Source organism: Peromyscus californicus, unplaced genomic scaffold, assembly GCF_007827085.1.
Source record: "Peromyscus californicus insignis strain IS unplaced genomic scaffold, ASM782708v3 Scaffold_22__1_contigs__length_63687245, whole genome shotgun sequence".
Taxonomy (NCBI): Eukaryota; Metazoa; Chordata; class Mammalia; order Rodentia; family Cricetidae; genus Peromyscus; species Peromyscus californicus.
Window position 1 is genome coordinate 10,883,548 of NW_026294525.1, and position 12,122 is coordinate 10,895,669.

General features: G+C 44.7%; 1 protein-coding gene across 5 annotated transcripts in view; it reads right to left on the reverse strand.

The window, feature by feature from the left end:
- Positions 1-12,122, reverse strand: part of Arid1b (AT-rich interaction domain 1B) — a 380,162-nt gene that overhangs the window by 259,361 nt on the left and 108,679 nt on the right. For all 5 annotated transcript variants that reach the window (XM_052750910.1, XM_052750907.1, XM_052750906.1 and 2 more), the window contains exon 3: positions 9,791-9,937. In XM_052750910.1, the coding sequence (XP_052606870.1) occupies positions 9,791-9,937 (147 nt within the window). The remainder of the gene's footprint in view (positions 1-9,790; positions 9,938-12,122) is intronic.

Genomic DNA, 12,122 nt, shown 5'->3' on the forward strand with positions numbered 1-12,122 from the left:
ACTGCCCAGTGTCTCAGTCAGCTTCCTGTTGCCTGCAAGATGGAGGAGTCTTAGCTGCTCCTCCAGCACCATGTCTGTCTGCACTCGACGATGCTTCCCGTCATGATGATAATGGACCGAACCTCTGAAACCGTACATGTTAATTCAATGTTTTCCTTATAAGAGTTGCTATGGTCATGTTGTCTCTGCACAGCAATAGAAAACTCTAAGACACACACCAAGGCCAAGAACCTCTGCCTCTCTGAGTCCCTTGCAGCTTTAACTGGGGAAACCTGAGTCTCTGCTATAAACGCCCTGATGTCCTGTTTGCTGCACACAGGGACCATCCTGATTTTTAACTTCTGTCTATGGTAAGGTCAACTGTCTATGAACTTGATTTCCCCAGATTAAGGAAATGAGTTACTTGCACACATTGACAAGATGTCAAGAGAGCAACAATTTGTCACAAGGATAAAGAAAAGCAATGAAGGATGGCAAGAAGGTTCCTGGGAAAAGCTATTGCCACCAAGCCTGATGGCGGGAGTCCAATCTTTGGAACTCACCGTCCAGTGAGAACTGCTTTCCCAAAGTTGCCCTCTGACCTTATAGGTGCACAGTGGCAAGTGTGCCTGCCTACACTCCCACGCACATCACACATACACATAATAAGTAAAACAAATACTAACAAATAAATGCAATCAGATTCAGTGAGTGTTGTTCAGGAAGAAGAGGTGGAATACCCCACTGATCAGCAGATAATTGTCTCACATCCCAAGCTACTTCCAAAAAATCCCAGCATTCCTGTGTACCTAAAAGCATGCCACCTAGCCCGATGACTTATACTTGCCAATAATCCTAGCTACTTGGGACACTGAAGCAGGAGGATTGAAAGCTTAGGCTTGCCTAAACGCCAAAATGGGCAACTTAAAGGGAAAGGAAAGTAAAAAGGGGATGGGGGAAATAACTCAATTAGCACAATGCCTGTCTGGCCTGTGTGGGGCCCTGGCTCAGTCCTCAGTCTGTGTACAATATATACATGCAAACATGCATACATTAACTACAAATAGCAACACAAAAGCTGTCTGAGGCTAGAAACCAAGTCTATCTGCAGAGAAGAACCAAGTGTTTTTAAAATCCTTTTAGTGTGCCCTAACATTTCCAGGAAGGAGACTTCCGGTATACTAGGTAAAGACTGTGCCGCCTTGTTGAGAACTTCACCAAGTGTCTCACCAGCTGAGCAGAGGATACCGCACTGACGATCCCACTGAAAATACAAGACATGCTAACACAAGGCTCCCTCCACTCTCCCCTTACTCTGTCAAGGCCAAAGAGACCCCACATGAGCACCACACATCTGCAGCAGGCTCCTAACGGCTGCCTCTGAGAATGTTCTGCCTAATGCACAGGTACATTCAATACAACTTCTCCTTCATTTTTACTGTATAGATGGCATATTGTTCTGGCTTATTTCAAATTCTAAAAGGAGCTTATTTAACTATGAACATTCTTTAAAAGGAAAAAAGAGAGATTAGAGAAGTTTCACTAGAAAATGGGACAGTTAAACCAGGCACAGTAGAACACGCATGTAATCCCAGCATTCAGAAGGCTGAAGCTAGAGTATCCTGAGTTTGAGGTCAGCCTGGACTAAATAAAAAACTCTATTTTTTATTTTAAAAAATACATAGAAAAGTGAGCTTTCTAGATTGCCTGATATCAACAGCATGTCTTTATACAGTTTTAAATAATGTAAATGATACTCAACAACAAGGGAGTTTGGATACTCTGTCTGTCGACTGAAGCATCTGAACTGCCACAGAGACACCTCTGCTCCTCCTCGGCCTGGATGTGAGAGGCTCTCCAGCACAGGAAGGCAGCCTAGCCAGAGAAGCTGGCTCCTGTTGCGGAGTTCAGCAGCTGGCTGGTTACTGTGCAAGGCCCAGGTGAGCTGAAGGCAGAGGTCTGAGCTTGTCACCAGGACTCAATACAGAGAACAACGCAGGCGACCAAGACAGGTGGGAGGCTGAGCGCCCATGAACCAACAGCAGAGAAGGAGAGCCAGGTCTGGAGCAGAGCCGGGAGGGATAGAAGGCACAGCTCCTCTGAGATTCAGCAACCACAGACTGACCACTACCAGGGTGTCTGGTCAAAATTAACACTTGCCCCTGTGGTATGCAAAACCGCAGCAGGAGAATTTTCTTTAAAGTGGTCCCGGAGGCCACACTCCATGAACCCTCTAATCAATCTCGGCTTTGCTGTCATGGGACAATCAAGCATTATGTCGACGTGATGTAGTAAGTTCACAGGATGTACAGTCCATTGGTCAGTAATGATGGGCACCAAACTAGCCTGCACAGGGTGTGGGTTACACTCGCCGATACAGTGGGTAAGAAGACTGGAGGGAGCGTGAGAAGAAAGCTGGTCTGCATCTCAGTGTCTCCAAGAACTACCACAGGCAGTCATGCAGAGGGGATTTCAGAGGACATCCTCTGGAGGAGAGCGGGGCAGGAACTCTCGGGGCCACGGCTTACAGCAACCACAAATATGTGCTACTCTTCAAGGCAGCAGACCTTGCTGACAAGACACAGGAAACAGAGGAACATGTTCAGCCACGTCAAGACAAAACAACCAGTAAAGCCACTCTGTGGGACAATGGCCCAGTTTTCTGGCATGCCAAGGCACACAGTCAGCAGAAGAAGACAAGCTGTGCTACTAAAAAGGCTTAAGAACCTCAGTGGACCAGCCTTCTCTAAATCTGTCTGCAAGAGACATGCTCCACAGGCATCAGGGCCAACTGTTGACATCCCAACAGGGCTAGTTTACCAGATGGAAAGGCGAGGATTCGGCACTTTGGAGATGATGGCACTATCTGGAGGTGACGTGTGTCCATGGTCCCACTCTGACATGCTCTCAGGAAGGCAGGAGACTGGGATGGAGAGTACTGGGCACTGAATCAACTCTGACAAGCATTCAGTGATATCACATGGCTCCAGCGTCTGTGCCAATTGCACAATTCTGTCCATGTGCACGTTCAGAACACTTGCAAAAGAGAAACTTCCCACAATGAAGGTAACTATGGCTCCAGGTGGCCAGCACCAAAGAGAGCTAGCACCTGGTGGAAATCAGTACTAGAAATGACAGGCCAAGCAGAGACCAACCCATCCTTCTAAGGAAACCGGCTCAGCAACCCAACTAGGCCTCCACAAAAACTCTTTCAGCAAACAAAGACTTAAAGGGATCCTCAGAAAATCTTCAGAAATAAAAGACAAAGGAAATGCATATGAAAATTGGAGCGACTATCTAATGCAGTACTTAGAAGAACTACTTTAGTCTTGGATAAAAGGGTTCAGATATACTAAGTGTGCATCTGAAAAAAAGAAAAAGAACAAAACAAAACAAACAAACAACAACAACAAAACACCAAAAAAGCAGAAAGCAAGACCCTATCGGGAGCAAAACACAGTATGTACATGTGTATATATGTGTACACACATACACACACACACACACACACACACACACACACACACACACTAATGGAAAAGACAAAGACCAAGGATGCCCTGGAAAAGCTTTTACCAGAAATGGTTTTTCTTAAATAGATGACCTGAAAGTAGAAGATAAATGACTGAAGAACTGGAAAGGGACACAGTTAGGAGGGGGATAAGGGACATGATCAATGGCACTTACACTTATGATGGAAATATCAGAGCCATTAATACAGAAAATTCATTCATGTTAACAAAAGAGTAAAGGAAAAGTATCAGTTTGAACGCCTTAGCTCTGGGTGTTACGAAGATTATGCTAATAAGGACTATGAATTCATGTTAATAATGTTATAAAATAAATGAAATAGCTAACTTCATAAATATAAGAATATTTACATGTGAGCTTATTTTAGAAAAAGTTTATAACTCTTATAATCGCACACACAAAAAAATGGAATCACAAGTTAAAAATTCAAGGGTGAAATAAAGGGTAAAAATTAAGAACTACATCACTTTATGACATCTCTAAAAAACATTAAAGAAACAGACCACTCACTCCAGGAACTAGAAAAGGGAGGAGTCTGCAATTTACTTACAAAGTTCCACAGACATCAGATCTTCTAGAAGATAATTACAGCTCAATCTCATTCACAAATACTTGTATAAGAAACCTAGATATAAGAAAACTGAATCCAACCGTGTGTGTGTGTGTGTGTGTGTGTGTGTGTGTGTGTGTGTGTGTGTCTTGAGGCTGTGTCTCTCAGATCCAGGTCTGATTTAATAACACCAGAAGAGAGGTTCTTACACTTGAAACAAATTGTACATGAAAAATAAGTGCTCATCTCAACAAATAGCAAAGAAGAAAAATTCCATTTCCATCATGAACAAGATACCAGAAAGATAACAGCAAGTTAGAAAAGAGGAACCCTCCTTAGTCCAACAATGGGCAGCTACTAAAAGAGAAAAACGTGGTGAAGATTCCATTCAAAGGTGAAAGGCTGCAGGCTTTCATCTAACGGGCTAACAGCACGGGCCTGTCAGTTCCTGCCAACAATACAGCGGAAGAAGCTGGGGTGCAGAAAGGCAAAAAAAAAAAAAAAAAAAAAAAAAAGTTGGAAGGTAATTCATATCTTAAAAAATTAAGTATTTTCATGAAAACCAAGAGACTGGAAAGAGTATATCACTGACAACAACTCAACGCGCTGGAACCAAGGCCCGGAGCTCATCACCCCCACAGAGCACCGGGAAAGGGGGTTACTCTTGAAAGAATACAACTTCCAAAAGCAACAGAAGAGGAAGGCACAGGAATACTCCCAGCCAAAGGAGGGGGATCTTTTGAAGAACACAAAGGAAATGTAAAACTGCCTAAAGGAAGAGTGAATGGGAGGACCTCAGCAGATGGTGCAGGGCAGGTGTGAAGGAGAAGGGCAGGAGGAGGCTTCATATGCCCTTCTCCACAAGTGTCAACTCCGTCCCAGGTTACTCCTCTGCCCGTTATGAAAATATTAAATCACCCAGTTTTCCCCAGGGCCTTGAGAGCAGCTGAGGACTGATTCTCACTCTCTAATCCCTCTTATGTACCACACCCAGACTATTAACAACCTCTTTCCCAAGATGCTCCTCCAGTTCGTTAGGCCAGTATCCTCCCTGGCCCGCAGCACAAGAACAGACCACACTCAGCATCACATGCCCTTGGCCTTCAGTGGACGGGCCTCAACTGCACACTGTTCTGATGGCTTTTCCACTTTCTCAAGTACTAACTATTCCAAAGAAAAATACATAAAGAGAGAAAAGACACAATCACAATAACAAGAAAAACAGACAAATTCATTAGGAGGAAAAACAGTGAGAAATGGTAGCACATGCCTAAAGCCCCAGCAGAGACAGGAGAACAGGGAGTTCCAGGCCAGTCTCAGCTACACAGCAAAACATAAGTAGCCAAGAAAACTCTGAAAGGGAACACTGAGGATGTGCGACTGGCAGAGAGCAAGCAGTAGGAAAAACAGTATAGAAAGCCAAATGGAAAAGAACAGGAACTCGGGAGAAACTCAGACGCCACATCTCAGGGGACTCAGCAAATGACAGGAGGGACATCTCCAGGCTATGGAGGGAAGAGAGCTGCAGAAGTTAATTTTATGTACTTCTGGATCAAATTAACCATTTAATTGGTGACTTGAATCAAGCAAACTGCCATCCATAGTACGGGCATTCACACTATCATCCAGTCCCTGAGCAGATTTAAATAAGCCACAGGCTGAGCAGACTCCATTCAGACCACACCTGCACCAGGGCGCGCCTAGGTCTCCGGTCCACAACACAAGTCCTGGACTAGTCACTCTCCATTTATTTTGTTTTGTTTGCTATGAACACTCATTTATTCATTTTGTTTACTCCGCACCATAGCATATATGTAGAAGTCAGAGAAAAACTGCGAAAGTAACTTCTCTCCTTCTACTACATGGGGCCAGGGGCACTGAGCACAAGTCATCACGGACGGTGGCACCTTTACCCACTGTGCCATCTCATGGACCCCACCACCCTCTATTCCTACAATAAAAACAAACCAGTTCCCTACAGGACACACACACACACACACACACACACACACACACACACACACACCCCAGGGGGTGGGGGTGGGGGGCGCGGTGATTCTGTTCCTGGAGAGCCCACCAAAATGCACAGAATTTTCATGAATCAATTTTAGAACCAAACTGAAGAAGTCAGAATTAAAAGACATGAATTTACAGCCCAGGAAAAAGGCAAACAGAAATGCTTTCAAATACAGACAATCAGCGCCAGCTCCCAGAAAACCACGCACGGCACTGATAATAGGCATGGGATAGTACTTATCCACAGAACAGGGTACAAACTGAGGCAGCCTCCATGGTGAGTCATCTGGAAGAGGAAACACACCACCCTCTGACATCAGGTGCTGCCTGTACGAATTACCCTACAGATACTATTGTCCCCTTGACAGACAATGCATACAGAGGTTGTAAGGGCAACACCACCTGAATTACAGACAATCTCAATGTCATTAAAGAGAACTGGTTAATGTACTATGACACATCTATAAAACCCAATAAGGCACCTGGAAGTGGTGGCACATGCCTTTAATCCCAGCACTCAGGAGGCAGAGCCAGGCGGATCTCTGTGAGTTCGAGGCCAGCCTGGTCTACAGAGTGAGATCCAGGACAGGCACCAAAGCTACACAGAGAAACCCTGTCTCGAAAAACCAAAAAGAAAAAACAAACAAAAAAATCAAAAAACACCCAATAAGGCTATAAAGGAATGAAAGCTTGAGAAAATACATTCACGTGAGTGGATCAAAGAGGAACAAAGAATAAACATAGTATTGCAGTATACCTTCAACTGTACAAAGGAGGGTGGGAGTTACAACATGATACTATGCAATCTCTAATATAAATCTATAACATACATACATGCATGTACGTGGCTGTCTCTAACAGTGTGGTCATTTGGCAAAGGGTAGTGTGGGTGATGTCATGGCTAGCGATAACTAAGATGGCAAGTAACTTTTCTAGTTTTTTCTTTTAAGATAGTCTCTAGAGTAGATATCAAATTAAATTTTAAAGATTCTCAGATATTCTATAGCTCAAGAGTTAGAACACAGCAGGGTGGTGGTGGCACATGTCTCTAATTCAAGCACTTGGGAGGCAGAGACAGGTGGATTTCTGAGTTGAGGCCAGCCTGGTCTACCAAGCGTGTCTCAGAACAGCAAGGGTAACACAGAGAAACCCTTTTTCAAACAACAAACAAACAAAAAGATTTAGAACATAAGGGGAAAGTCCTGACATGTTTGGATTTACTCAGAATGCATTTTTAAGTGATCATTTTCTTTTTTTTAATAACAATGTATTTATTTAGGATTTTTTGACTTGCTTATTATTTATTTTACATCCTGACTGCAGTTTCCACTCCCTCTTCCCCTCCCAGCCCCTCTCCCACTAAGTGACCATTTTCATAATAAGCCATCATGGTTAAGAGAAAGTATTTCTTATCATATACTTCAATGCATTCAAGTCAATAAAAGGGCAGTAATAACAAGAGCCAAAGGGAACCCTAAATTAAGTACATTAAAATGGCATTCATTAAAACCGGCTCCACCTGTGGTACGCTGTCAGTATTTAAATATGAAGGATATTAAGTGACTAACTGCCATCTTCTGGAAGTCGTCAGTGAACACTCCGTAAAGGAAGTGAGTCTGGAGCTCGGTCCCGAGGAAGCAACAGGTTCTCAGAGTCCTTAATCAAACTGGTTTTACAACTGAGGCTCATTTCAGCACCGAGAGTAAACGGAGCCATGCAATCTCTCCTTGAGAGTTTTGATGAAGAGACAAAGCACCCCGAGCCCACAAATGAGTTCACTACGGTTGTGAAGGCCCTTGCACAAGTCTATAACTTCATCTATTAAAACCCAGATGCCAGTCTCTCGCACTTACAGGGACTGATATTGAAGTGCTTAAAAATGTCCACACACTAGTAAGAGCTAGATGAGATAACTGAAGTACTGACCACCCCCACGTCCAAACCCTACACTGGCTGCTCAAGCTTTTAAAACATACATATGTAGGAAGGAGGACTAAACATCATATTCACTTTCTCCAGCGGTTCTAACGGCTTGGCTTAAAGTCATAATCTCCCTCTGCAATTGTATAACTGAAGTCATGTGGCAACGGACTTCAGCAAACCCCAAATGCACTCTTAAAATGCATTTCATTAAAATTAAGTTCCATGGGGTTCAGCAGTCAAGAGCACTCGCTGCTCTTTCAGGACAAGTCAGATTCTCAGCGCTCACCTAGGGCAGCTCACAACCACCTGTAACTCCAGATCGAGGAGGAACCTGACGCCTCTGGGGCACTTGCGCTCACATGTGCAAACCCACACAGGCACACACATACACATAGTTGAAAACAATACATTTTAAAAAAATAAGCTCCACATGTTTACATATTTAACTTAAGGCCAGAAATCTATTCACTCCTTAAAAAAATGAAAAGACCTGTGTTCATCTTCTCCTTACCACACCCATTCATTCCACAGAGGAGAAAGGGCGGAGGAAAAGGTCAGCCTGCAAAGAAGCATGCTGCTTTATAGGAGGATGGAGCACTACTGGGCATATCTGGGCTCAGAGCAAGGCTCTCAACTCCACACACCTCATTCTACTCAAGAACAAGCGTCTAATACAAATGAAACAGAATTAGTTCACCAAATACGTATTGTTTTATACTATGTTTCTCAACTGTAAGCTGAAGTATATATATGGCCTAATAAATACTTGTTCATTTCCATTACATGTATGTATTTGTGTGTGCTCACACATGTAGAGGTCAGAGGACAAACTGTGGGAGTCTGAGCTCTTGTTATCACGTAGGTCCTGGGGATTGGACTCAGCTCCTTAGGCTCAGGCAGGCGCCTTTACCTGCTTAGTCATCTTACCTGCCCCCAAAACAAGTATTTAATTAGTCTAATTCCAAGCAGAAATTAGATGTGCATGGCGGCAGCTCACAGTCCCAGCACTGAGAAGAACCATGCCAGGAGGATCCAAAGCAAGACGCCCTAAAAGTAAGAGAGGAGGAGGGAGCCAGGCAGGAAAGGGAAGACCAGCACGATGTAATAATATAGCACAGAGGCCATTCTGTTTGTATTTTAGTTTACTACACTTGAAGTGACTCCTGATTATAATGGAGTTTCAGGAGAATGACACTCCAAGGCAACCATGTTTCCATGCTGCAGCACTTAACATTCAAACTAAAAAGGCCAAGATAAAAGGCCAACTAGAACGGTCACGTGACCTGCAAATCCTCCTGACAGGGTCTCACCAAAGTGGAAAGATTTAGAACGTGAATGAACATGAAATGAGTGATGCTTTCTGCTGCCTCTAGCCAGCAATGCAAACAGTTACTAAAAGTCCGTCTTTGCGGTCCTCTACCTCACTTGTGGAGGATGCAGTGGGGAGAGGAGAGAGGGAAGAGGGAGGGAGAGGAAAGCTTAGATTACAGCTCTGCACTTTTCTCAAAAGTACACATTTCATGAGGGCTGGTGGCGCATGCCTTTAATCCCAGCACTTGGGAGGCAGAGATGGGCAGATATCTGGGTGTTCAAGGCCAGCCTGGGCTACAGAGTGAGTTCCAGGACAGTCAGGGCTACAGAGAAACCCTGTCTTGAAACCACTCCCCCCACACACAAAAAGCAGCCCCCTTCAGTAACTCTTAGAGGGCAGGAGGACTTTCAGAGCATAGTCAGCCTCTGAACACAGACCTGGAGGAGAGAACAAGACCTGGGGGTGGCAGCCATGCTCACCTGCTGCGGCTGGTACCTCTGCTGGGACTGGGGCTGCAGGTACTGTGCCTGGGGCGGGAGGTGCGGGGGCTGCGGCTGCTGGTTGTAGTACGGCTGCTGGCCTTGCTGGCAGTAACCACTCACACCTTGTCCGTACTGAGGCGGCATCTGTGAGAAAACCAAAGAGAGCAAATGAGAACTGAAGACACGCAAGTAAATGAACTAAGACGGCTTTGATTCTGTCACGGGAAGGGGGCAACTCAATTCAGTGTTTTACATCTCTCTTCATGAGACAAATTGACTTTCTGCTTCTGTCATACACTATGGATGGAGTCAAAAGATAATGTGACATTTATCAGGTATCAAGTTTTGATACAGTCACAAATGTCTAGGGGTAGGGGTTCCCTGACACTGACATTCAAAACACAACCGGCAGACTCGTATGAGTTCACACAGTCCAGATTAACTCATTCACACACTGTAGGAAGGCTGTGATCGGATACACAGTGTGGTGAGCATGCTTCTAAGCCAGATCACCCCAGCTGTACTTCTAACAGACGTGGCCGGTGACATCAGCACTTCCACTGACTAATTTGATAAAAGGAAAGTGCACCCCATTACCATCAAACAGAACCCCTTGTTCTGAAATGTGCCCCAAAGGCCCAGGGGTAGGAAGGGGACCTACTGTGAAGCCTGTAGGACATAGGGCACTCTCTCCAAGGGAACAGTGGGACTCCAACCCGTCACACTCATTTCTGTGCGCTGCCCACGCAGTAAGCTCTCCTCTCCATCATGCTCCCATCATGAGGTGCAGCCTATAAAGGATGCCGAGCTGCTGGGCCAGTCAATCATGCCTGTGCCCTCAAATCTGGGAGCCAAAGAAACTGCTTTCCTACTCGAGGGGATTCCCTCAGACTTTGTCATAGTAATGAAAGCTAATACATATACAGAAGATGGTAACTATATCAAATAATACCATGCCCACTATGTGTTTTTGAAGGAAAGATGCACATCTAATAGAGGGTAGTTATCTTAAGTTGACAGTACAGTAAAAACAAAGAATCGCGCATTGCAAATCTGGACGAAGCCAGCGGACACCATTCTTCTCCGTCTCTATGGCACCAGAGCCTAAACTCCTAAGTTACTCACTGCTCAGGGAAAAGTCCTTCCTCAAGCAAAAAATACGACACTGACAGTATTTTCTAGCTTCTTTCAAAGTGATCTCCCCCGCCTCCCCACTGCCCACTTAATAGAGATTTTCTTTGTGCCCCCAACCCCAACCCAACTGGGAGAGCAGGAAAGGAAAAGAAAAACAAGAATCAGGCAGTGAGGCCCACTCGGCTGCTGCGGATGGTGACATCACCCTGTTAATAATACCACAATATGGTCCATGAGAGAACTCCAAGAACTTCAGCCCCAGGAGCCCACACACTTCAGGAACCAGAGGACCAGATCCACATTTAAGAGCCAAATTATCTACAAACATACTTAACAAGGAAGAAGAAGTGATAAAGTCATTTTTTTAATACTAAAAAATTTACCTCGAAGACAATGCACTAATTCACAGTATACACAATGGAATCAAAGGAAAATAATGCAAAAGAAGCCAATGCTCCTGCTCCTTTCAACCCAGGCCAATTATTTTTCAAAACCTTCCTGCAATGACTACAGAAAATATGGTCAAAATACTACACAGGCTTCTCACACACAGAATCTAGGCTATTACGGCAGGCAAGTTTTCAAAAAAAAAAATTAATAGTGTTGAAGAAATCATTGCTTTATATATTTTACAGTTTGATATTTCACAATGAATCAAGCCAAAAGCTGTCCATAAAGTTCAACTCCACACACTAGAATAGCCCACACCGGGACGACGCACACTCCCTCCCATTCAACACTCACAGGTCTGATTTGACAGCTAATGCAGAACTTCACATGGCATCTCTGTGCAATCGGAAGCAGCAAGGAGAACACGTCTGCCAGCGCTAAGATGACTGCAAGCCTCAGTCAACACCGCCAGCAGCTCCCCTGGGAGCTGGGCTCTAATACGCTGACGCCATGGTGAACAGAAACCCGCACACAATATGGAAGTGTTATTTGGGAGAGAGGCCTCTGTCTTCCAAGAAGACATGCGGTAGGAGCCTACATACATGACAGCAGGTACGTCCACTGCATCATCTGTCTATCACCCATGTGAGCTGAGCGACTACGCTCCTTCATGAATTCACATGAAGCTGGCAGGCAGAAGTGTCATAATCTGGACTCTATGTAGGTGGTCACATCGAGGCTGCCGCTGCTCCTTGTCTATTAGACTACAAGCTGCGACGGAGTATTAACTACGTCCTCGGTGCTG